This window comes from Somniosus microcephalus, chromosome 4, assembly GCF_052327205.1.
Source record: "Somniosus microcephalus isolate GS21.2 chromosome 4, FLI_Smic_1.0, whole genome shotgun sequence".
Taxonomy (NCBI): Eukaryota; Metazoa; Chordata; class Chondrichthyes; order Squaliformes; family Somniosidae; genus Somniosus; species Somniosus microcephalus.
In genome coordinates this window covers 295606675-295633334 of record NC_140990.1, presented here as the reverse complement: position 1 = coordinate 295633334, position 26660 = coordinate 295606675, and the positions used below count along the sequence as shown (strand labels likewise).

The 26660-nt window shown below is 44.2% G+C and overlaps 1 protein-coding gene across 1 annotated transcript in view; it reads left to right on the top strand.

Annotated features, from left to right (window-relative positions):
- LOC147120556 (low-density lipoprotein receptor-related protein 1-like) overlaps window positions 1-26660 on the top strand; it is a 2135446-nt gene that overhangs the window by 1983616 nt on the left and 125170 nt on the right. Inside the window, exons 70-75 of the mRNA XM_085986655.1 lie at window positions 286-415; window positions 7647-7769; window positions 15570-15692; window positions 18031-18165; window positions 20391-20525; window positions 21560-21682. Of these exons, the coding sequence (XP_085842781.1) occupies window positions 286-415; window positions 7647-7769; window positions 15570-15692; window positions 18031-18165; window positions 20391-20525; window positions 21560-21682 (769 nt within the window). The remainder of the gene's footprint in view (window positions 1-285; window positions 416-7646; window positions 7770-15569; window positions 15693-18030; window positions 18166-20390; window positions 20526-21559; window positions 21683-26660) is intronic.

Genomic DNA, 26660 nt, shown 5'->3' with positions numbered 1-26660 from the left:
GAACTTTTAAACATGTATTGTGAATTGCTCATTCTTATTTCATTGTGTACCGAATACTATTTATTACTGTGTTTTTGTGCTGCTGCATGACCAACTGTTCTTGCCAGCTTTGCTTGATTGGAAAGAAAGGACTACATTTTATCTGTCCTTAATGTTGTCGCTTCTGAATTTACAGCAGATGATTAACAACATGCTTTAGTAATTTTTGACTCCTTTGTAATTAGCCATATGCCATTGGTGACAAACATTATTAAGTTAAATCTTGTATGTGATTTATATTAACAGAAAGACTGTGTAATTAAATGTAAAGAAGACCAGTTCCAGTGTAAGCATGGCCACTGTATTCCTGTCAGGTGGCACTGTGATGGAGAGGCTGATTGTCTAGATGGCAGTGATGAAGAAAACTGTGAACAAGGTAACTGAAATAGCTTAACATTGTTATCCATTTAATTTTCAGCTTGCATTAGAATGATATGTGCCTAAACAGAATATATTACTATATTAGTGAACCTTGTTTATTGCCAGGATTTTAAGACTATGCTTTAACATTTTAAGCTCAATAAATTATGTTGCCATATGGTAGGTCCTTGGTTGATAGTTTTATGATCACAGGTTTGAATGTCTTCAGAGCCAGATGTTTCTCATTGTCTGCTACCTACAGGAGGGAGTTTAAATTCTTCAGTGCAGTTTTTTTAGTGCACTGTTTAATGTGGTCACACTAAGTTCTTGTGAACATCTTAAAGGGTTGAAAGCATGCTGTACAATATTATAACAAAACCAGCTAATATAAAACAAACTCATTTATTTTGAACAGGGTAATGTCTTTGTTAAAAAAGCTGACAGGAATTTTCCATACAAATCCATTATGCATGCATTGTTACCATTGCAGTGTCAACAAAACGATGTGGAAGATTGATGACTTTGTTAAATAGTGCACACCAGAATTTGAAATACATCTGTTAACCAGTGCACTAAAAATAGCCCACAGAGGAATTTCGGCAAGAGTTTTGTCACATTTCACTTGGGCTGAACAGTGAAATATGATAATCATAAAAAAGAGCTAACACTGACTGGTGGGCAGATTAGATGATGCTATTTCTTATCTAACCACCTTTGCAGATTCTCACTTCAGTCTAGCCATTTGAGCAAATTGCAGACTGGTCTGCAGTTCCACAATCCTTTTTATCCTGGCTGGAGACTCACAGCAACGATGATAGACTACAAAAAAAGGAAACCGAGGAAGAACAGAACCATTCACTGTGTTAAAAAGAAATGGGCTTGACTTCATACTTTTTACAAAATTGGCTATTGTGCCAACACCTAATGCAAACTAAGATTTGGAACAGTATCAAAAAATGTATCGCCAGCATTATAAACATTTTCCCCCCTCGATAAAAGGTCTCAATCTCAAAAAGAACACACAGTGCAACAATACAACCAGATTCTTAGAATTAATAGTAAAGCTTGAGAGGCAAAATAGCCCTATTTTTTGCTGGCAGAATGGAGATAGGTGGTCTTTGTGATGGAAAGAATATGGGGCTAAAAGCTCAGCTTGGGGTTGAATAGCACAGCAAGGTTGAGAAAAGTCTGGTTCAACCTGTGACAGTGACCTGGAGTTTGTGGCAGAGGCAGAAGACAATTGTGGGCAATTTTAACCCTACTTGCTCAGCAGAAACCTGGCAGGTGGACAGTTAAAATCGCCCTGGCTCTTACTTGTCCGAAAGCTGCCTTGAGCACAACATCTGCAATTTTAACCTGCTCTCCTGAGCAGGCAGCATGGACACACGCCCGGAGCCAACAGGGTCCTTCTTTATACATACATGTTGTGGCCCAATGGCATCATTGAGATCCTGAAAGGATTATTACTAGTCCTAGCCCCTTTAGGGCTACCCCGGATCAGGTGTATTCCCCAAACGTTCACTTTCAACTAAAGTTTGATGCAGCCGAATCGTAAAGATGCTTAATTGGGTATAAAGGCCCAGACTATCTCTCCCTAAAGGAAAGGAACAACCTGAAGATGTTACCGTCCTCCAGATAGCACTTTTAATAAGTTTAGCTAGACTGTAACATTCTGGATATTATGAGGGTTCGGAAAACTCCCCCAGAATTCTGCAACTCCTCACCAAAGAGTGTACAGAGATTGAGTTTGCGAGTTTGATACAGAAGTACTATGTGAAGACTTACAGACCTTGCCTCTGAAGCCTGAGAATCGCTTTGCCCCTTTACAGCGAATCTATCATCCCATTTGAAATTTCAATTTTTATACCTTTTTGCAGTGGTATTTCCTTTGAAGTTTTCTGCTGATGTAAGCTAATTATCTCTAGTCATTTTTCTGTTAACCCCTGCTATTTTTACAGTTAGATCAGCTTGTAGCATTAAGAATTATGTCTCTACCCTTAGGTGTTCGAAGCTTATCATAAAAACGGTGTGGAGCAGGTGCATCTATTTGATGTCATTCTTACCAAAGTCTTCTGTTTATGTCTTTTTACTACGTGTAAATTAAAAACACCTCAACCAGGTGCACCATTGGGGTCGATTTTCGTGGAGCCGTCAGGCGGGGTTTCAGGCGTGTGGGGGGGGGGGAAATCCCGAATTTGGGGGTCCCGACACCATCCCGCCCAAAACCCCGCTCCATGCAACTTTCAGAGGCGGCGGGTACCTGCCCCGCAATGGGACCCGCCGACCTCAGGCGGGAAGGGATTAGTGCCAATTAACTGTCTGTTAACAGGTAGTTAACAGGCAGTTTTTAGCCTAATCCCTATTTTGAGGGGTTTCGTGTGGGTTTCCCGACGGCTCCAAACCACGCCAGGTTAGAGCAGGCGGGCCGTCGGGTTGAAGGAGTTGGAGGGGTCGCGATGTTGGTGCTCAGGTGAGTGATTGGTGCATGAGTGCAAAGGTAACTGTGTTTGGTGTGTCTAAAGTGTGTAAAGAACTTTTACTTACCTGTATTTACCTTAGCAGCCTTTCTTCCTGCAGGCGTCGGGAGCCCATCACTCAGCCGGCACTTAAAGCTGAATGGCTGCAATCTGCGAAAAGTGACAGCCTTCAGCTTTGAGTGCTGCTGAGAGTTCTAACTGAGTCTGTGCAGAAGGACTCAGGTTAGAACTCAGACTGTCAGTGTTTCACAGCTTGAACTCTTGACAGATGAAATTGCAATCTGTGACGTCACCTGTTGCCGGGTGGCCCTTAATTGGCCTGCTGAGCCCACTGGGCAGGCTCAACAAGGTCAATCAAGGGAAAATCGCGCGGATTGGCCGGACGTCGAAGTAGGCGGGTCAAAAACCCGAAAGTTGTAGTCCCGCCTTCTTCCCGACAGCTTCGGGAAAATCGACCCCATTGTCTTCTTAGTTACCTCAACTGGTTGTAACACAGACTCGTGTCTCCCGTGTTTCATTTGGTATCATTTTCACAAAGGCATATGTTTCTTTAATTTATGTGTTTCTTTCCGAAGTGTTGGTTTAAGACATCTTAACAGGGTATACCGTTGTGTTCTTTCCAAGGCTTCAGACTTTCAGGAATCTCCAACCTCCTATTTCAACAAGGTTATTGATTCAGTGTCAATAACTTATCTTATCTCAATAGCCTGCATGCTGTTTACAGCTTCTCCATTGTTAGGTTTTTATATTTTCAAACCCAGTTTGTCATGTTTTAATAAAGTCAGAATTCTTTTATAGAATGGTGTATTTTTCTGAATAGGTATATTGCTTATTCCTTCACAATCCGACTGTAATTTTAACTCAGGCCTGAGCGGGAAATCCACCTGGAGTTAAAATCAGGGCCAATTTGGTTTCGATCTTCCCAATGTTTAAGTGGAGGAAATTGTGCCTCATCAAGGACTGGGTATCAGACAAGCGGTTTGACCACACAAACCTTGTAGAGTGTCAAGGGTGGTGGTGGAGAGGTAGAATTGAGTGTCATCTGTGTACATGAGGAAGGTAAACCCATGTTGGCGGATGAGGTTTCCAAGGGGCAGCATGTAGATGAGGAAGAGGAGCAGATGATGGATAGCTCCTTGGGGAAATTCTAGAGGTAATGGTGCAGGAGTGGATAGAGAAGCCATCGCTGGAGATACTCTGGGTACAATTATATAGGTAAGAATGGAACCAAGAAAAGCCAGTTCTACTGAGCTGGACAATGTAGGAGTCGGTTTGGTGGAGGATTGTGTAGTCGACCATGTCAGAAGGCTGCAGAGATAATGTTCCTCGGCCACAGAGAATGTAATTTGTGACTTTGATTTTTGGGCTATTTCAACAATTCAAACATGGAGAGATTCAAGCATGGAACATTTAGCAATGAGACCAAGATGAAAGCAATAAGTACGCAGTATTTTTCATTATTCAGTTGTTGAAGGAATTGGATGGCAAAATTGGTAATAGATTCTATAACAAGGTCCACATAGTTTGTATTACAAAGATGTCCATTACAGGCATCTTCACACTGAGGACACCCTCCAGTGTGTTGTGTGGCACGACCACCGTGCTAAATAGGATAGATTCAGAACAGATCTAGCAGCTCAAAACTGGGCATCCATGAGGCGCCATGGGCCATTAGCAGCAGCAGAATTGTATTCCACCACAATCTGTAACCTCATAGCTCAGCATATCCCTCATTCTACCATTAACATCAAGCCAGGGGACTAACCCTGGTTCAATGAGGAGTGTAGAAGAGCATGCCAGGAGCAGCACCAGGTGTACCTAAAAATGAGGTGCCAACCTGGGGAAGTTGCAACACAGGACTACATGCATGCTAAACAATGGAAGCAGCATGCTATAGACAGAGCTAAGTGATCCCACAATCAACGGATCAGATCAAAGCTCTGCAGTCCTGCCACATCCAGTCATGAATGGTGGTGGACAATTAAACTACTAATGGGAGGAGGAGGCTCAATGAACATTTCCATTCTCAATGATGGCGGAGCCCAGCACATGAGTGCAAAAAGCAAGGCTGAAGTGTTTGCAACCATTTTCAGCCAGAAGTACTGAGTGGATGATTCATCTTGGCCTCCTCCTGAGGTTCCCACCATTACAGAAGCCAGTCTTCAGCCAATTCCATTCACTCCACGTGATATCAGGAAACGGCTGAGCGCACTGGATACAGTAAAGGCTATGGGCCCCAACAATATCCCGGCTGTTGTGCTGAAGACTTGTGCTCCAGAACTAGCCGCGCCTCTAGCCAAGCTGTACTAGTACAGCTACAACACTGGCATCTACATGACAATGTGGAAAACTGCCCAGGTATGTCCTGTTCACAAAACACAGGACAATTCCAATCCGGCCAATTACTGCCCCATCAGTTTACTCTCAATCATCAGCAAAGTGATGGAAGGTGTTGTTGACAGTGCCAACAAGCAGCACTTACTCACCAATAACCTGCTCACCAATGCTCAGTTTGGGTTCTGCCAGGACCACTCAGCTCCAGACCACATTATAGCATTGGTCCAAACATGGACAAAAGAGCTAAATTCCAGAGGTGAGGTGACAGTGACTGCCCTTGACATTAAGGCAGCATTTGATCGAATGTGGCATCAAAGAGCCCTAGCAAAACTGAAGTCAATGGGAGTCAGGGGAAAAAGTCTCCACTGGCTGGAGTCATACCTAGCATGAAGGAAGATGGTTGTGGTTGTTGGAGGCCAATCATCTCAGCCCCAGGACATCGCTGCAGGAGTTCCTCAGGGCAATGTCCTAGGCCCAACCATCTTCAGCTGCTTCATCAACGACCTTCCCTTCATCATAAGGTCAGAAGTAGGGATGTTCGCTGATGATTGCACAGTGTTCCGTTCCATTTGCAACTCCTCAGATAATGAAGCAGTCTATGCCCGCATGCAGCAAAACTGGGACGACATTCAGGCTTGGGCTGATAAGTGGCAAGTAACGTTCACGCCAGACAAGTGCCAGGCACCCACCCCAAAGTTTAGAACGCAAGGATCCAAATTTACAGAGTTATATAAGATATTCAGCAAAACCTCTCCCAACAAGGCAATGGGGCAGAAATTCCTCCCCAAACGCGAGAGTACGGAAGGGGTACTCACGCGTCTGGCCGGAGGAAATGCCGGTTTTCAGCATGCACAGCGCATGCGCTGAAAACCGGCATTTCCTCTCCTCTAACCCAAGAGGTGAAGAGGCTAGCGCGTGCGCTGTAGGGGGCAGCGCGTGCGTCTTGGATTTCCCCTGTTTTAGGGGATTTGCGCATGTGTAAAGGCCTCCGGTCTTTACGCTTGTAAAAAGCACACATAAGTATTTATTTTTACGGGTAAGTGGTGTTTTAGTGCAATTTAGAATTTTTTTTCCACAGATTTATTATTTTAAAGAATCTACAATAAGGTAATTTTCGTTTTAGACCCTTTTTATTAAAAATTTATTTTTTTCAAAAAAAAAATTATTGTTTAAATTATTTTTTTAAACTTATTTATACTTTAATGATTGGGATGCTTTTAAAAAATGTTATTTAAAGTTTAAGTAGTGTTTTGGGGTGCAGTACTTCTCATGAGTTTGACAGTTCTTACTCTCAAACTTATGAATGAAGTTTCCCCTCCCCTGATTGGCTGAACAGTGCTCACCTGATCCCAGCCGGCACATCGCACTAACTACGCCGCTGGGTCAGGTTAGCACAGCGCGCCGACATCAGAACCTGGCCACTGAAAGGAAATTCACTGCGGGCCAGGTTTCAGATGTCGGCGCGCCGGGTGAGCGCACATCGGGGGCTTGCACGCGCGGCAAGCCCCCGACACCAAGTTCTGGGCCAATGTGTTTGCAGTGCGCGAATGGAAGTTGAAGTCTTTGGGGAAAATTGCTGAGAAAAGGCATTTTAAGGAATCTGTAGGGGCAATTTTAACCCTGCCCACCTGGCGAAAACCAGGCAGATGGGCAATTAAGATCAGCCAAAAGACTTACTTGCTGATGACCCGCTCCCTTCCTGCCGACTTCAATTTTAAACTGCTCTTCTGAGCAGGCAGTACAGACACCCACTGGAAACTGCCGGGGTCCTTTTTTAAACATGCAGATAGGGCTCTGATGATGTCATTGGGGCACGACTGCTATTTTAACCAATGGCCTGCATAGGGAAGCCATTACGGCTTCACTGCCAGGTGAAGTTAGCAGGCGGGGGCCCAAGCTTCTCGACATTCTGCTCCCGCCTGCCGGCCAGCTTATACTTTCTACAGGTTACAAGGAGAGAACTGACAGTGGGCATGCAAATGAGTCCCGGGAGTTAAAATCTCCCGGCCCTCACCGCCGAGGTCAGGGGGATTTGGAGCTTGCCTCACCACCACTCACCCTATTCCCGCCCCAAGCTAAAACAAAGGCTTGTGTATACAAGTAACTGAATGTGACACAAAGCTTTTTTTTTCATTACTGCTTCAACAAAATTACAGTCTGTTATGTAAAGATATTGAACATGTCATATTTGTTTCTTGTTCAAGTTAATGTTATAAAAAAAAGCAAGGAACTCTCCATTAAGAGCAAACACTTCTGGCTGGCAGATAAATTACTGCATGAAAATGGAAGAGACTAAAATAGTTCCATAAATGAATGAGTCCAATGAATCATTTGTCCTTTAATTGACGTCTGTGTTAACATTGATGATTCCATACATACTATATTTGTTATATGAATTTGAAAATCAGATTGTTTAATACTTCTGTTTTCTAGTGAAAACAACCTGCAACATAGATGAATTCCAATGCAACAATACACTTTGTAAGCTTCTATCATGGCTGTGTGATGGAGAGGATGACTGTGGAGACAATTCGGATGAAAACCCAGAAACATGTGGTACGTTAATGATATTTAAATTCAATAAATGCTACGTCCTATGCATTTCACGAGATAAAAAATTGAGAGATATGTTGAGAAGTCCGGTAGGTGGGTTTGATCTCTGAAAATCAGGAAGAGAATATTTAGGCCTAATGGGCATTTCCTGTTCCTAAAACCCCCTCAGTGAGAGATAGCAGGAGGTAATAGATTAAGGCATGGCTGCGTAGAGAGGGTGAGGTCTAGTCACAATATGGTTGCTGCAGCTGGTCCCGGGGTGGCAGAAATTTCTTGAAAGGGTTTCCCAGTAGTGACCTGGAAGCAGGACTAGGCTGCGATTTTCCCAGCCCCAAGGAGGCGGGGCAGTTGGGAAAATCGCAAAAAGTGAGCGCGGGTTAGGAACCCGCCTCCAACCCTTTTCCGCACAATTTTGCCAGAGGTGGGTTTGATGGGTGCGATTCAGTCCCGCCTCCATCAGTCGGGAGAGGTAGTTAAGACCCTTAAATAGTCATTAAGGGCCACTATAATCCTAGTTTGACAGGCCTTTGTTATTTTGCCACATTTTGCACATGTTGCACGACCCTCCTGAATCATGCCAGCTGATCCTGGCAGGTTGACAAGTGGGTGGCCTCCTCACAGCTGCAGCTCCACCATTAAAACGGAGCTTTCATCAGGGAGCAGTTGCAGGTGGCAGAACTTTTGTTCCACTGGTCTTTCAGCACTTTTAGCAGGCCTACCGAAGTCGGAGGTGCTGCAGCTTCTATCTCTCAACTGTGGGACCTCCTTGGAAGACCCTCTCCCTGCTTTGACTGAGCGCTTCCCCAACGGAGGTACCTGCCAGCAGCGTGGGAACCATTTATTTCATTTCACCATGGACCTCAGATTCGGATGAGGAGCAGCCACGGCAGCAGCAGAACCAGGCAGCTCAGCAGCATTAGGAACAGAAGCCCCAACCTCCTGCTCACCCAACTGATGCTGCACAGGGCAGAAGGCACCAGCGCATGGCAGCACATTGCCACAGGAGATACTCCCCTCTCAGGGTTTACAGACAGAGGATGAGCTACCTCAACATGAGTGAGCAGCAGTGCCAAAGGAGGCTGAGAGTTTTGTGAGAAGTTGTCGGAGACATCTGCGCAGTGCTGCACCCAACACCTGGAGCCCAGAGTGGGTGGACACCCCTTACTAGTGGCTGTCAAAGTCATCACCGCACTCAACTTTTTTGCCTCAGGCTCCTTCCAGGGATCATCAGCAGACATCAGCGGCATCTCCCAGTCGGCCGCCCACAGTTGCATCACGCAGGTTACCAATGCCCTTTTCGCAAAGGAGCACAATTACATCCACTTCTCAAGGGATCAAGCAAGTGTAACCGCACGTTCAGTTGGCTTTGCACATATGGCAGGCTTGCCAATGGTGCAGGGCATCATAGACTGCACACATGTGGCCCTTAGGGCACCCCATCACAACCCAGCTATCTTTGTCAACCGCAAGGGCTTCCACTCCCTCAATGTACAGCTGGTGTGTAACCACAAGAAGGAGATTTTGCATGTTTGTGCCAATTTCTGTGCTAGTTGCCATGACTCGTTCATCCTGCAGAACTCTAGTGTTCCTCCACTCTTCAATCTGCCAAACCAACTTAACAGATGGCTCCTTGTTGACAAGGGCTACCCCCTGAAGAAGTGGCTAATAACGCCAATCAGGAGGCCAGCTAACGAGGCTGAGGAGCGTTACAATGCCAGCCAAATATCGACCAGGTCCATCATCGAGCAGGCCTTTGGTTTGCTGAAGATGTGATTCTGATGCCTTGACAGATCAGGTGGAGCCCTGCAGTATTCAGCAGCCAGGGTCTCCAGAATGGTCATGGTCTGCTGTGCACTGCACAACATGGTACAGTATCGTGGCTTGCAGCTTCCTGATGAGCAAGTGGCTCAGTTCATAGCCTCCTCAGATGAGGAGGAGGAGGAGGACCGAGTGGCGGCGCATCTACCAGCAGCAACGGCAGCACGCGAACACATGGCTGCCCGTGATGCAAGGGATGCACTCATCCTGGCCAGATTTGCATAGGTTGCCAATTGTGGCACCTGTGCTTGGCTCCTTCTTAACACATGATAGACAATGGACATGACCCTCGGGCCTCCTTTCACTCTGACCACCAACCTGGCCACGCAAGTGTCGCGGAGCTCGCAATGTGGAGCTGCTTAAGTCAAAATAACAGATGCCATCACGCCAGCAGTTTGCCATCACCTCATTTTAATACATTCACACAGGGATGGCATTTCATCAATAAACAGAAACAATCACCCAAGTGGTACCCCTGTGACTAAAGGTGCTTTATTTTTCTCTTACGCATGCTCCTACGTGGTGCTCCCCCTGTGGCTTCAGCAGCAGTGGAGGCCCCTTGTTACATAGAAACATAGAAGATAGGAGCAGGAGTAGGCCATTCGGTCCCTCGAGCCTGCTCCGCCATTTAATGTGATCATGGATGATCATCGAAATTCAGTACCCTGTCCCTTCTTTCTCCCCATATCCCTTGATCCCTTTAGCCTTAAGAAATATATCTAACTCCTTCTTGAACATATTTAATGAATTGGCCTCAACTGCCTTTTGTGGTAGAGAATTCCACAGGTTCACCACTCTGGGTGAAGAAATTCCTCATCTGTCCTAAATGGCTTACCCCTCATCTTTAGACTGTGACCCCTGGTTCTGGACTCCCCCGCCATTGGGAACATCCTTCCTGCATCTAGTCTGTTTAGTCCTGTTAGAATTTTATAAATTTCAATGAGATCCCCTCTCATTCTTCTAAACTTCAATGAATATAAGCCCAATCAACCCAATCTCTCCTCATACATCATTCCTGTCATCCCAGGTACCAGTCTGGTGAATCTTCGCTGCACTCCCTCCATGGCAAGAAAATCCTTCCTCCGATAAGGCGACCAAAACTGCACACAATACTCAAGGTGTGGTCTCACCAAGGCCTTGTTCACTTTCATGCTGGTCCTGCTTCGACACCTTTGGCAGGTGTCCTCTGGGTTTCCGAGCCTGTGAGGCTTCGCCAAACATCTGCTCATCCTACGGCAGTGTAGAGGCTGAGACGCCCATCTCAGTTGGGTGCAGACTCTGGTGGGGCTTTGACCGAGGGCTACGCAGTGACATGCAAATGTGAGCACTTAGGAGCAGAGCCCCCACTTCCTTGTTCTCTGCGAAGGGTTATATCTCTTGCCAGCTGGACCCAGACAGCCTTGGTTTCTTTGGGAGGCCTCTTCCTCCCAGATGAGGGGAAGAGCACCTCCCTGCTAGCTCTCACCCCCTCAACCAGGATACCCAGCACCTCATCCGAGAACCTCGGGGAGCCCCTTGCCTTGGAGCTGGCCATTCTTCAATGAGATAAAAGTTTGGAGGTGGTGCAACATCGACCAAAAGCCAGTGGAATGAGCCAAGGCAGCAAGCAGCCCTTAAATGAAGCTGGATAAGTGACATCAGCAGTGGCGAGTTTCAGTCCCAAAAGACTAATTGGCCCAGGGGAACCCACACCTCTGAAATTAACAGGCCAATTAGGGGAAAAACGCAAATTTTTCCCACCTGATAGTGGAGGCAGGTTTGGAACCCGCCCAAACCGAAACCCGCCTCCAATGGGAAAATCACCCCCTTGGTGTCCAGTCGCAGTGGGGGCAGGGAACAGCAGCATTGGGATCATCCAATTGGGGGGAGGGGAAGTTCCTAAATGATCTCTTCTATTGATCGAGATAATGTTGATTATTTGCTGAGTTTCACCAATCCTCCTTAGCGTCGAGACTACACATACACCACCCCCCACCCCCATGCCCACTGTCCTGCAGGTGCATTCTAATCATTGCTATTTTAAAAATACTGAAACCCCCTAAAGGAGCTTTAGGGAATGCAGATTTTGAGACTCTGGCTGGGGACCTCTGGGTTCAAAGTTGAAGACCAGAGATTAGGGCTCAGGGTCTGGTCACTGTAGGCAATGTAGTGGCAGCCGCATAATGGGAGAGCAGGCATTAGGTTGGAGGTTTGGCCATGGTTGGGAAAAAAGTAGCCATGAAATATGGCAACCAAGAGTGGGGGAGTAGTCAACATTAAGCCACAGCATTGGTTTTAAGAGCCACAAGATGGGTGGGGCTGTGGACAATAACATCATCTACCACATATCTTCTCACAATTCCAGAATCATTCTGGAATGCAAAGTTAAACCCCAGCTTCTATTCTCTACTGCTAACCATCTTCTTAAACCCCTCTCCCCTGCCTCCTCCGCCTCACCTCCAACAGCAAGTGTGAGGAGCTCATGGACTTCTTTGTCTCTAAGATTGCGACCATCTGTTCAGCTGCCTCTGCCAATTCCCTTCCTTCCGCTAGCCCACTTCCTCCCACCTGCCCTAGCCTTGAACTTGCATCTTTCTCCAGTTTCTCTCCGATCTCCTCTCATGACCTCTCCACACTCATCATGTCCATGAGACCCACTTCCTGCTCCCTCGACCCTATTCCCACCAAACTGCTGACCACCCAAATTCCTTTTCTGGCTCCCATGTTAGCTGACATTGTTAACGGTTCTCTCTCCTCAGGCACTGTCTCCCTCTCTCTCAAATCTGCTGTCATCACCCTCTCTCCTCAAAAAAACAGCCCTTGACCCCTTTGTCCTGGCAAACTACCACCTCATCTGCAACCTCCCTTTCCTCAATCAGGTTTCCGCCCCTGCCACAGTACCGAAACGGCTTTCATCAAAGTCACAAATGACATCCTTTGTGACAGTGACAAAGGTAAACTATCCCTCCTCATCCTTCTTGACTTGCCTGTAGCCTTTGACACAGCTGACCACTCCATTCTCCTCCAATGCCTCTCCACCGTCATCCAGCTGGGTGGAACTGCACTCGCCTGGTTCCATTCTTATCTATCTAATCGTAGCCAGAGAATCACTTGCAATGGCTTCTCTTCCCACTCCCGCATCGTTACCTCTGATGTCGCCCAAAGATCTATCCTTGGCCCCCTCCTATTTCTCATCTACATGCTGCCCCTTGGCGACATCATCCGAAAACACAGCATCAGTTTCCACATGTACGCTGATGACACCCAGCTTTACCTCACTACCACTTCTCTTGACCCCTCCGCGGTCTCTAAATTGTCTGACATCCAGTTCTGGATGAGCAGAAATTTTCTCCAATTAAATATTGGGAAGACCGAAGCCATTGTTTTCGGTCCCTGCCACAAACTCCATTCCCGAGCCACTGACTCCATCTCTCTCCCTAGCATCTGTCTGAAGCTGAACCACACTGCTCGCAACCTTGGTGTCATATTTGACCTGGAAATGAGCTTCTGATCACATATCCACGGCATAACTACGACTGCCTATTTCCACCTCCATAACATCGCCCATCTCTGTCCTTGTGTCAGCTCATCTGCTGCTGAAACCCTCATCCATGCTTTTGTTACCTCTAGACTTGACTATTCCAACGCACTTCTGGCTGGCCTCACACGTCTACCTTACGTAAACTTGAGGTCATCCAAAACTTTGCTGATCATCTTCCAACATTCGATGGAATCTGGAACAGTACCCATGGATTGGAGGGTAGCTAATGTTACCCCACTATTCAAAAAAGGTGGTAGAGAGAAAACGGGGAATTACAGACCTGATATCGGTAGTGGGGAAAATGCTAGAGTCCATTACAAAAGACGTAATAGCAGAGCACTTGGAAAACAGTGACAGGATCGGACAAAGTCAACATGGATTTACAAAAGGTAAATCGTGCTTGACTAATCTACTGGAATCTTTTGAGGATGTAACTGGTAATATAGATAAGGGAGAACCAGTGGATGTGGTGTATTTGGACTTTCAGAAGGCTTTCGATAAGGTCCCGCATAAGAGATTAGCGTGTAAAGTTAAGGCACATGGGATTGGGGGCAAGGTATTGACTTGGATAGAGAACTGGTTGGCAGACAGAAAGCAAAGAGGTGGAATAAACGGGTCTTTTTTCGAGTGGCAGGCAGTGACTAGTGGGGTACCGCAGGGATCGGTCCTTGGACCCCAGCTATTCACAATATATATTAATGATCTAGACAAGGGAACTAGATGTAATATCTCCAAATTTGCAGGCGACACAAAGCTGGGTGGGCATGTGTGCTGTGAGGAGGAAGCCGAGAAACTACAGGATGATTTGGACAGGTTGGGTGATTGGGCAGAAGCATGGCAGATGCAATATAACGTGGATAAATGTGAGGTTATCCACTTTGGTGGCAAAAACAGGAAGGCAGATTATTATCTGAATGGCAATAGATTGGGAGAAGGGGAAGTGCAACGAGACCTGGGTGTCCTTGCGCACCAGTCGCTGAAGGTAAGCATGCAGGTGCAGCAGGCGGTTAAGAAGGCAAATGGTATGTTGTCCTTCGTAGCGAGAGGGTTTGAGTACAGGAACAAGGATGTCTTGCTGCAGTTGTACAGGGCCTTGGTGAGACCACATCTTGAGTATTGTGTGCAGTTTTGATCGCCTTATCTGAGGAAGGATGTTCTTGCCATGGAAGGAGTTCAGCGAAGATTCACCAGGCTGACACCTGGGATGGCAGGAATGACGTATGTTGAGAGATTGGGTCGATTGGGCTTGTAGTCGCTGGAGTTTAGAAGAATGAGAGGGAATCTCATTGAAACTTATAAAATTCTGACAGGACTGGACAGACTTATTGCAGCAAGGATGTTCCCGATGGTCGGGGAGTCCAGAACCAGGGGTCACAGTCTAAGGATAAGGGGTAGGCCTATTAGGACAGAAATGAGGAAGAATTTCTTCACCCAGAGAGTGGAGAACCTTTGGAATTCTCTACCACAGAAGGCAGTAGAGGCCAATACATTAAATACATTCAAGAAGGAGTTGGATATATTTCTTAAGGCTAAAGGGATCAAGGGGTATGGGGAGAAAGCAGGGGTCGGGTACTGAATTTGGATGATCAGCCATGATCGCATTGAATGGCGGAGCAGGCTCGAGGGGCCGAATGGCCTACTCCTGCTCCTAGCTTCTATGTTTCTATGTAACTCAGCTGCTCATGTCCTAACTCGCACCAAGTTCCGTTCACCCATCACCCCTGTGCTCGTTGACCTACATTGGCTCCCGGTTAAACAACGCCTCGATTCTCGATTTCAACATCCTCATCCTTATTTTTAAATCCCTCCATGGCCTCACTCCTTCCTATCTCTGTAAGCTCCTCCAGCCCCACAACCACCCCCCCACCCCCCCGAGAAATCTGCACTTCTCCAATTCTGGCCTCTTGAGCATCCCTGATTATAATCGCTCAACCATTGGTGGCCGTGCCTTCTGTTGCCTAGTTCCTAAGCTCTGGAATTCCCTCCCTAAATCTCTCGGCCTCTCTACCTCTCTTCCCTCCATTAGGACCATCCTTAAAACCTACCTCTTTGACCAAGCTTTTGGCCATCTGCCCTAATTTGTCCTTATGTGGCTTGGTGTCAAATTGTTTGTCTTATAATACTCCTGTGAAGCACCTTGGGAAGTTTTACTATGTTAAAGGCACTATATAAATACAAGTTGTTGTTGAATCTTGGAGTACAACTGAGAAGTTTCAGAGGTAAGTAAGAAAAGGCAACATCTACCTTAGAGACCAAGTTTAGAGAACTCAATCTAAGGTAATTAAATTAAATAGCTAAGTTTAATCAGAATAGGCAGGTGTTATGGCAATAAGAAAGGCAGGGAAATGTTACAGGAAATAAGTGTGACACTCACAGGAAGTACGGATATATGAAAGACTTTTAAATACTACTGAAGATCCATTATAAGTTTCAAAAGGTTACTTTCTGTATTTTGTTTTAAAAAGTAAAATTTCAGTGTCCACCCACAAGATCATTCAGATGCAAAAATGGAAGAGTGTGCCTACGGCCTGAGCGAGTTTGTGATGAAATGAATAACTGTGGTGACAACTCTGATGAAGTGGACTGTGGTACGTGCATCCATTTTATTTAGATAGTGTTATTAATATTCTAAATACTAATATGTTAAGCTGCAAAGATAACAGTTCACATATTTTAAAGAATGAATCATGTATCAATTATGTTGTGAATTGTGAATCAACATTTATGGTGTGATATCAAGATGCAACAACATTAAGAAGAATGAAAGAACTTACACTTATGCAGTGCTTATCATGTTCACAGGGTCCCCAAATGCTTTACAGTTAATGAATTGTTTTTCTTTAAATGCAGTTGCTGTTCTTTTGTAAACAAACATGGTAGGCAATTTACGCACAGGTGCCTCAAACAGCAGTAAGATCAATGACCACTTAATCTGTTTTTGAAATTGTTGATTGAGGGATAAATGTTGGCCAGGGCACTATTTGAACAACAGCAGGAGAATTCTCCCAGTGCACCTTCTACATCCACCTAAACGGGCAGACGGAGCCGCAGCTTAACATCTTATATGAAAGACCACAACACCCCTGACAATGCAGCATTCCCTCGGCACTGTACTGAAGTGTTAGATTTTCTCAAGTCCCTGGAATAGGGCTTTATCCCATGTCCTTCTGACTTAGAGGCAAGAGTGCTACCACTGAACCAAGTTGACATTTAGCAGAGTAAACATTTGCAACTACAGTTAAAAGATATCTAATTAAACAGTATTCTCCTGTTTTAATTTAAGTATATGAAGAGGAATAGTGTGAAATAATGGAAACAGGCATAATATTTTTCTTCAACTATCTTCAAATTTACAAGATTCTTGAGAAATGTTAAGAATTTTCATTATGGACATTTTTATGTGATTGAAATATTAAGATTTCATTGGACCAGTGGTTACTATCTGACATACACCTTTGTTGTTTAAAAGTACAGTACATGGCATGGATATGTTTACTTTAGAAGCCTAATATAGTAATGCTAAATCACCCAAAAGAACATTAAGTGCAGAACTTGTTGAATTCTGTCACTATAAATAATGAAATCAGTTGTCACAAATTACAAGACCTCAGTGGTCTAATCTGATGGCAAATAAGTTGGTAGACTGTAAAATCACTTGGGAAAATGTATCTTTTCGAGCACAAGACTAGGCTTCTTGGCAGAGGCAACTGATTGTGATTTTGTGAGACTTGTCTGAAAGAATTGCATTTACCCTCGGTGTGGAAGCATTGGCCGTGCCAAATAGGTTCCATTATTGCTTATTTACTGTGGTTTGCGAATATAACTGTGCTAAATTCTTCTTTATTAACAATTACATCATTTACACAGCAGTCCCTGACCATGGATAACACCAGCTGATATAATTATTACAGCTGTGCCAAGGGGATGTGAGCTAAAGCATGTGACATCTGCTGGTAGCCTGTAGTGAATGAATTAATGTTGTACTGCTGACTTAGTGCCCTGTCTAATTTCATAATAGAGGAATCAGAATATATTAGTATCACTACATTTTCAAGCTCACAAGAAAATATAACCAGTAAGATGGGGCTTACCATTTTGAATACATAGGGGTAGAAACTGGTATGCTTTGCCCCATTTCACGGATGTAAAATGGACACAAAGCATACCAATTTCACAGTAGGATGGCCTGTGCCCAATCTGCGCAGGTTGGTCAAATTGTCCAATTCATGGGGCCCAATATTTAGACATATACAAGGATCCTAGTGCCTGTTTTATATGTAAATTAAGGGCCTAACATCTGTTAAAGGAAACCTTTGACAAATGAATCGCTGATCCTTTAGTAGCCCCATGGCTGCTGATCAAAGGTATTGTTTTAAACTATTTTTTAATTAAGAAGCACCTTTCTGTGGAGCTAGGAGGAGCAGGAGAGATCCCCTGACTCTACCGGAGTCACAATCGCCTTTCACCACCCCCCCCCCCCACCACCACTGTAGTCTGCTCCAATCCCCGCCCCCCCCCCCCCCCCCCCATTCCTGGGACTTAGGTGAAGGCTGCTGCCAGTGAGACAAATGGCTTAAAATTGACGTCTCCCATTAGGCGAGCTGCCTGTGGAGGCGCAAACAAGTGGTGGCAGCTCGCCCCAATTATTCAGCTGAGGACCGAGTACCAATTTCCATCGCTCCTCGAGCCTCTTGGTTCAGACGTCATTGCCTCCACAGCCTGATAGGCCCAGACTAATTTCTAGGCCATAAATTCCACTGTGTTTGTTATCACCAGTTTCAGTCATGAATGGATATTTTACAACTAACTATTGTGAACTACACATTACCAACTTTATCGAATAACCTTCAGTTTGTGTGTCTGTGTTATAACCGTTGACATTTTTATATCATGCACCATCAGTCACTCTGTCTACTTAACTAATAGGTAAGCAAATTCAGAGGCCATGTGGGAAGGATGAGTTTACATGCAGCAATGGGAAGTGCATTCCTGTGGAGCTACAATGTGACATGTTCAATGATTGTGCTGATGGTGGGTCTGATGAACAAGACTGTACTAGAAGTAAGTCTTGATTAAAATATTTTAGTGCAAATATAATTCCTTGTATTTTGTTATTATATAAAAGTTAAATGTCGCGGATCTGCAATGCTAGAGGACATTATCCTATTGCCTTCTGCTTTGTGTAGCTTTGTGGATCTCCTTCAGAGAAAGCTTGACAGTTTTATCGATGTGTTTGTGGCAGAATTGCTTTGGCTGTCCTCTTTGCTGTTCTTTTCATGTTCACTTGATAAAATGCATACATATTAATAATTCCATCAGGAAGTTTATTAAAAAAAAGTCCAACTTAATGGAGTTGGCACTGCTTGACTTCTGGCAGGTTATAAATGTATTTGTGTGATCTGATCTATGCTCTGAATCCTAGTCAAGTTCTTCTCCTGTTTCAAAACAAGGATCAGATAAAGGACTGACAGATACTTACATATGTTTTAATTGCCATCACTATACCAAGATTTCAACTGTCTCAATCACTTCAGTATATTATTATAAGTGTTAAGGTCAGTAATTTTTTTTTACCAGTGTGGTCTTTTCTTCAGGCTAAACTTAATATAATTCCTTTTGGTTTTAAGAGGCAATTTTTTTTTCTGGGCTATTTTGCAGGTGTATTCTGTCCATAGCCACATTTAATGCCCGATTTATGACATTCCTAAACCCATGTACATGATAAAGTTCAGTACATTCTCGTAACTTCAGGAGTTCCACTTAATTGTACTGCAAGCAATACAGAACAGGCCTATCATCCAGATTAAGTGAATTGACAACGTGAAAATTTTAGGGGTAACACAGTTTGCAAGCTGATTTAAAGATATGAGCTATATTTATTTTTAAGAGTGGCATAGATGAAAATAGATTACAATTTTAATTAAAATGAATGTTGCTTCCAGTGAGTGACATTTGGCTCTGCTGATTTAGTTCATGCATATTCATAAATGTGTCCTTTGAGTCTGATACTGAAATTGGCATAATTATGCACAGACATGATGGGCCGAATGGCTTCCTTGTGAGCTATATATTTCTATGATTGCTATCAACTATTTGCTATTAATAGGGTATAGTGGCATAAGTTGATGAGCTGCTTCTAAAATATGCCGTCATGAGACCATTACAAGTTAGTTTTTTTTTCATTTTGCGTTTTCTTGCATTCAGAAGTACCAGGAAGTTTATGGCATGAGTACAATGCTTATATAATTGCACTCCCACTTAGCTAAACATTACTTGGATCACTTAGGACATAAGTGAACTATGGGAAACATTTTGACTAGGAGGCATAAACCCAAAGTTGGAAGCAAGTTGTATTTTTCAAGGGAAGAAACAGAAAATGCTGGAAAATGATCAGTCACCGTTTGTGGGGAAAACCGATGCTGACTTACATTAATGTTCTGGGTGTAACCCTTGCTCAGAACTGAAAGAAATGAATAATTTAGACCTCTGGTATTGGCCAGTTTTTCTTCTCTTGTAGCTACTGAACCCTGCTCTGTTTTGCCAGTTTCTCTTGTTTCCATTTGAGACCTGATTTACCCCTACACAAAGCCATTCTTTATCTCTCATGTCTTTGATATGTTATGTCATTTCATGTCATGTACTCAGGACAAGAAAAGACTTTAAGTTCTGTATGCAGTCACCTCACTTCTTATCGGATTCAGTCCTGTATTCCCACCCTTCCCCCCACCTCCCGCAAGAAGCAAAAAAAGATACCCATAGCCAAGTCAGAAAACCCCTGTCAAAAATTCCTCTCCAGTCCTGCTCAAGCCCCAAGAGGCTCCGACCTGTTGGTTATTACCTAAGATCATGGCTTCCTTCTGCCGTGATTTCATAGTTTTTCAAGAATGTGTCTAATGTCTTCTTGAAGAACTGTAAGGCGCTCTTCCTCATTATTGCTTCCAGAATTCTGTTCCACAGGTCAATTACTTTTATTATGCTTCTTCCCATAATTTTATGTAAATATCATCTCTGCCACCTAACCATCTCCCTGATTTTCTTTTAAACACATTATAGGTCATTTTACTCGTACTATTTCCTCCTTATGTGTTTTTTTTCTTTACTTCCTTCCCTTTGTTTAGATTCAATTTAAATGCATGTTCATTTGTTATTTTTCCAATTCTGATAAAGTAATATATCTGAAACGTAAACTTGTCTGTTCTCTCCACAGGTGCAGACTGACTTGCTGTGTGTTTCCATCCTCTTCTGTTTTTGTATGTGATTTATAGTTTTTTTGCTTTCTTTCTCAGATTATAATGAATTTAATTGCGAAGATGAAATAAATCCTTGTGGGAATGATGCCTATTGCAATAGGACAATGTTTTCACTTTTCTGTGAGTGTCGGCCTGGTTTTCAAAGAAACAAAGCCTCAAAGCAGTGTGAAGGTAATTATCTAGTTCTTTATGATATAGGACCTGACTTCAGAAGAATTTTTGTTTCTTAAATGTAGTTTTTGCATACATGCTGTTGTGTAAAGTCTTAAAATGAATACTTCAGAAATTTTGTGCCTGCAATTCCAGCCTTATCCAATTACTAGCGAAAGGTAGAAGAAAGTATAAGGTAACAAAATACCGCTTTTATTCTCATCTTTTTCATTAAAATTAATTTTAAAAAACAGGCATTTCATTTTATTAATGTTATAAAATGTAATCTAAAATATCGTGAAGTACTAGGTGACAGAGTGGGTCAGAACTTTGTCCTTTCACCTTTGGGACCTGGGTTTGAAAACAAGTCTCTTCAGCTTTGTTAGCTGGAAAATCCTATGTAAAGTAAGTTTAGGTAGCCTTCATTGTAACTGTAACCCATAAAACAAACCTGCATGCACGAACTAGAATGAGATTAGCAACCTACTCAGGTTAGTGTCCAAAATACAAATGTAACTCCAGTGCAAGAGATGCCGTCTCCTTGGGTTGGGCTTTAGGCATGTTGCTGGAGTAGTGCAGAAGGAACTCCACAATGAGTCCATGCTTTATATATCTTGGGAGCGTTTGATGCTGAGACTGGATAGGAAATGCTAATATAACTTACCTTGATGACCAATTTACAAAAGAAGCCATTTAAAGTACAGTAATAGTAAATATTTTAATTTTATAAACACCTCACCTTTTGAACATTTTCACTGCTTCCATGGACTTGCGTTTAAAGTACTTATGAGCATGTAAAAACAGTAGGAATTAATGGTAACATGTAGCAGTCAGGAGCAAATGGATGACTGGAAAATGACACAAACATAATTTTACTGTTCCAGTTTGTCATGTCTCGTATTTTTAAAGCTGACATTTCAAAACTGAACTAAATTAGATGCAAGAATTTTAAAAGTTCCCAGCAGTAACTGAAGAAGTCATTTCAAAATCATTGATGTTTATATAATACAAAATGACCTCTCATATTTAACAACACCTGCTTTGATTCTTTACAGATATTAATGAGTGCCTTCAGTTTGGAACTTGCTCACATTACTGCAATAACACTAAGGGGTCATACTTGTGTGCATGTGGAAAGAACTACAAAAAAACTTATAACCACAGCTGTAAAACAGAAGGTAATGGTGCATAAAACACTACATGCTAACTTAAAATATATACATAGTAATTGCTGAATGTTGAATACATTTTTTTAAACGTGAGGAGTCTCACATTGACTATTCCAGTATTGACTAGGTAAATATGTGTGTATTTTTGTGAGATAGTGTTAAGCAGGAAAGGTGAATTTGTATTGTCATTTATAATCCATTGAAACAATACTTTTGAAGTACTTTTTCAATGCTTCATATTTGTTTGCAAGTTTCCATAAGTTTGGAAAATGACACTGCTTCATATTGGACCATGTCAGGACCAAGATTTGGGTGAATGATGTGTGGGTGAAATCTTCTTAGCAAAAATGGGGAGATAATGTTTTTTTCCAATTATTAATGATAGCACATTCCGATAAACCTCACATTTCATAGCCTTCAATTTTGGCTATTTCATTATGAAGGAAAACAGGTATTCTGCTATCTATTATAAAAAGAGGAATTTGGGGCCAAATGTAAAAGATGATATGAAAGTTCCAATCACAAAGCATCAAGGTAACATAATAACTAGCTTTGATTAAGACAATGGATAATTCAGTATAATACAGTATACATTGTACCGTGTCACTGCCGTTATGGAAGTTTGAGGTATGTCTCTTTGTTTGTGGCCAGAGGAACAGCACCTCATCTTTCTACGAGGTACTTTTATTTTTATTTGTTCCTGGATTGTGGGTGTCGCTGGCAAGGCCAGCATTTATTGCCCATCCCTAGTTGCCCTTGAAAAAGCGTTGGTGAGCCCCTTTCTTGAGCCGTTGCAGTCCACGTGGTGAAGGTACTCCCACAGTGCTGTTAGGTAGGACGTTTCAGGATTTTGACCCAGCGACGATGAAGGAACGGCGATATATTTCCAAGTCAAGATGGTGTGTGACTTGGAGGGGAACTTGGAGGTGATGGTATGGTAGTGTTCCCATGTGCCTGCTGCCCTTGTCCTTCTAGGTGGTAGAGGTCGTGGGTTTGGCAGGTGCTGTCGAAGAAACCTTGGCGAGTTGCTGCAGTGCATCTTGTAGATAGTACACACTGCAGCCATGGTGCGCTGGTGGTGGAAGGAGTGAATGTTTAACGTGGTGGATGGGGTGTCAATCAAGCGATCTGCTTTGTCCTGGATGGTGTCGAGCTTCTTGAGTGTTGTTGAAGCTGCACTCAACCAGGCAAGTGGAGAGCATTCCATCACACTCCTGACTTGTGTCTTGTAGATGGCGGAAAGGCTATGGGGAGTCAGGGGGTGAGACATTCGCTGCAGAATACCCAGCCTCTGACCCGCTCTTATAGCCACAGTATTTATGTGGCTGTTCAGGTTAAGTTGCTGGTCAATGGTGACCTACAGAATGTTGATGGTGGGGGATTTGGCGATGGTAATGCCGTTGAATATCAAAGGGCGGTGGTTAGATGCTCTCTTGTTGGAGATAGTCATTATCTGGCACTTGTGCAAATGTTACTTGCAACTTATCAGCCCAAGCCTAATGTCATCCAAGTCTTGTTGTATGCGGGCATGGACTGCTTCATTAGCTGAGGAGTTGTGAATTGAACCGAACTTTACGGCCCTCTGGTCTTAAAATTGACTTTAACAACTTCAGATCTTAACACAGCTTCCATTTTCTCTCGGACAGCGGGTGCTGCTAATGTAGGATTGGTGCACCAGCGCTTCCAGAATGGGGAAGGTTGTAGGCTGGTGTTTGGGATGGGGATCCCCGAATGGTGCACGGCCAGTGGGGTGGTCTGCACCACTAATGCCACTTACCTTTATCTTCATCCACACTCCTGGGCCACTAGAGCTATCTCCGCTTTGACAGAATTCCCATGCTTCCCTCCCCATGTGCTATTCTGCTGTGTTCATTTACATATCATCTGGGTCTCAGATACAAGTACATCTTTTATTCCTCTAATTTCTCCCATTATTGCCTCCTTTTGTCACACCATTATCACTGCTGTTAATTAATAATCCCTTGTCCTCCGGCGAATCACAGACCTTTTTTCCCCCCCACCACCTTTTCCCTGGCTCTGTTTCTCACAAACTCTCATCGACAACATCTCCCAGTTCTAACAAAAGATCATCAACCTGCAACCTTAACCCTACTTTCCTCTCTCCACCCGTGCTACCTGTCCTGCTGAATCTTTCCAGCATTTTCTGTTTTTATTTCAGATTTCCAGCATCTGCAGTATTTTGCTATTTGTTCGCCTGGTTTGTGGTACTTGGCTTGAAGTATCAAACAGTGCCTATGAAAAGTGTAGAAAAAGTCATGGGTCACAGTACCCACTGGATTAGTGAAGTTCCCAAGTTTAATCCCTCATCTGTGTTGAGTTACGTGATCTTAATTGGAACAGAAATGAAATCACAATTGGTCTTAGCATCAATTTAGGAGGAGAAGAAAATATCAGCCTGACTTCCCAGGCCTGATAACTATTCCACAGTTCCTGCTGAAAATGTTCATATGTTCATGCATGTTGAGGGCAGGATCAGACACAGCTGTGATAGCTAGCACAGTCCAATAGCCCATTCTAGACACTCATTATCTCGGCTTGTTCCGTGGGCAAGAATAGCTCTCCAGTATTATACCCAACTTTGGTCAGCGAGCACAGGGGTGATGTGTACTGGACTTGGTGTGGGTTAGGATATAGGGAACAGAGTTTTGGATGACCTCAAGTTTATGGACAGTCGATGAGTGGGGGCCGGCCAGGAGAGCAATGGAATAGTTCGGTCTGGAGGTTACAAAAGCATGGATCAGGGTTTTAGCAGCAGATGGGCTGAGGCAGGGGTGGAGATGGGTGATGTTTCCAAGGTGGAAGTAGGAGGTCCTTGTGATGGAGAGGATATGGATTTGGAAGCTCGGCTCAGGGTTAAATAGAACACCAAAGTTTTGAACAGTCAGCTTCAATCTGAGAAAGTGGCCAGGGAGGTGGATGGAATGGATGGCTAGGGTACAGAGTTTGTGATGGGGGCCGAAGACAATTGCTTCAATCTTCCTAATGTTTAATTGGAGGAACTTCTGGCTCATCCAGGAATGGATGTTGAACAAGCAGGCTGACAGCACATAGACAGTAGATGGGTTGAGAGAAATGGTGGCGAGGTAGAGCTGGGTGTCATTAGTGTACATGTGTAACCTGACATCATGTCTTCAGATGATGGCATTGAGAGGCAGCATGTAAATGGGGAATTGGCGGTGGGGGGGACTTACTCGGGTAGCCAACTGCTTTCAACTAATTTTACGAGATTCCACCTGAGTCTCCTCACAGATTAAAGCTTCTTTATACTTAGTTGCTGTCATACTGCATGACACCTAGGGTTGCCAACTCTGGTTGGATGTATTCCAGGAGGTTTTGTCATATGACCTCCTGCCTAGAACCACCCATCCCCCCCCACTCCTGCCATTGGTCCATCCTCCAGATGCCACCACCTTCCCATGCCAATTGGAGAGGAAACACACACTTCTTTGTTACCCATTTGGATTAATCTTAACTGTTAGTGAAACAGCCTTTTTTCCCCATCGCCAATATTTTTATAACTAATAAATAAGTGTTCAAAGAAAATGAAAGAAACACAAGTTTTGTTTAATAGCCCTACGATGTTTTTCCTGGGTTGCTTGCAGGAGTGTCCTGGAGATTAACCTTCAATTCCTGGAGACTCCAGGACATTCCTGGAGGGTTGGCAACCCTAATGACGCCAGCAACAAAAGTCTGTAGCTCATACATTTAACTCACATGTGCCACATCCCATCACAAGTTCAGCTTACTTTTGCTGTGACCCCAATTATTAATAACAGACCTGATAATGTATCCCTCACATTAGTGAATGTACACATCACCTAACATAAATTCTATCAATCTATGAGAACTTTTTATCATTCTAGCCTGCCATCAACTTAGATGCTACATCTTAATTAAAAATTATTATGCAGCTGCAGGCTGAAAACTGAGAGGGAACATCACAATGTTTGAGGGTTGTCTAACAAGACCTGGTGAGATCTGGATTAGATTTTCAATCCAGCGAATATCTCGGTAAACAGGCAACTCAAATAAACTGGAAAAACTCAGCAGGCCAGGCAACATCCATGGAGAGAAAATAGAGTCAACGTTTTGGGTAAATCCTTTGTCAAGACCAAGGCCTAGAAATTCAGTTGGCGCCGCGCCAGGGCTTTAGCGCCGGAAAGTTAGCGCCGGCGCTAAGTCCCCCTGCGCGCGCCAAACATTCAGTAGCGCCGCGCCCAAACGGCTGCCGGCGCTACTGAAGGGTGTTTGCGCCTGAAAATGGGCGCTACCTGCCGCATTGCGGCGCTATTCCGGCGCTGCGGCGCCCGATGCGGTGCGGCAGGCTCGGGAAGTGCAGGCCTCCTCCTTCAGCTAAGGAGGAGCTGCCTGCACCCGCCCGCTGGCCGGTAAAATCTTCACAAAATGAGCCCGGCACCTCGGGGAAGTGCCGGGCTCGCAGCCCAGAAGCATCTGTTCCGCGGGGGGGGGTGGAGGAGTCCGGGGAGGGAGGTGCGGGCAGGCGGCCGGCCGCCGCGCGACCTTAATGCGCCGGCGCAAACTCCTGTAAGACTCGGTTGCCAGAGTCTTAGTTGCGGCTGCCACGGGCGAGGCGGCCGCAACTCAATTTCGGCGCTGGGGCCCGTCACCACGGCAACCGGGACGCTGCGCACACCGATGACGTCATCGGTGCCGGCGCAGCGCAACCGGTCTACCGCCGATGGTAGGGCCCCAGGGAATTTCTGAACCGGCTGTAAGTCCAGCGCAATGACCTCTAGCGCCGCAAAATGGGCGTAAAGCCCACTCAATTTCTAGGCCCAAGTTTTTCCAGCATTTTCTGTTGTTATTTCGGATTTCCAGCATCTACAGTATTTTGCTATCGAACTCAAATAAACTGCCTGAAAGGTTGGTGGAAGCAGATTCATTAACAACTTTTAAAAGAGAATTGGATATATACTTGAAAAGAATTGCAAGGCTATGGGAAAAG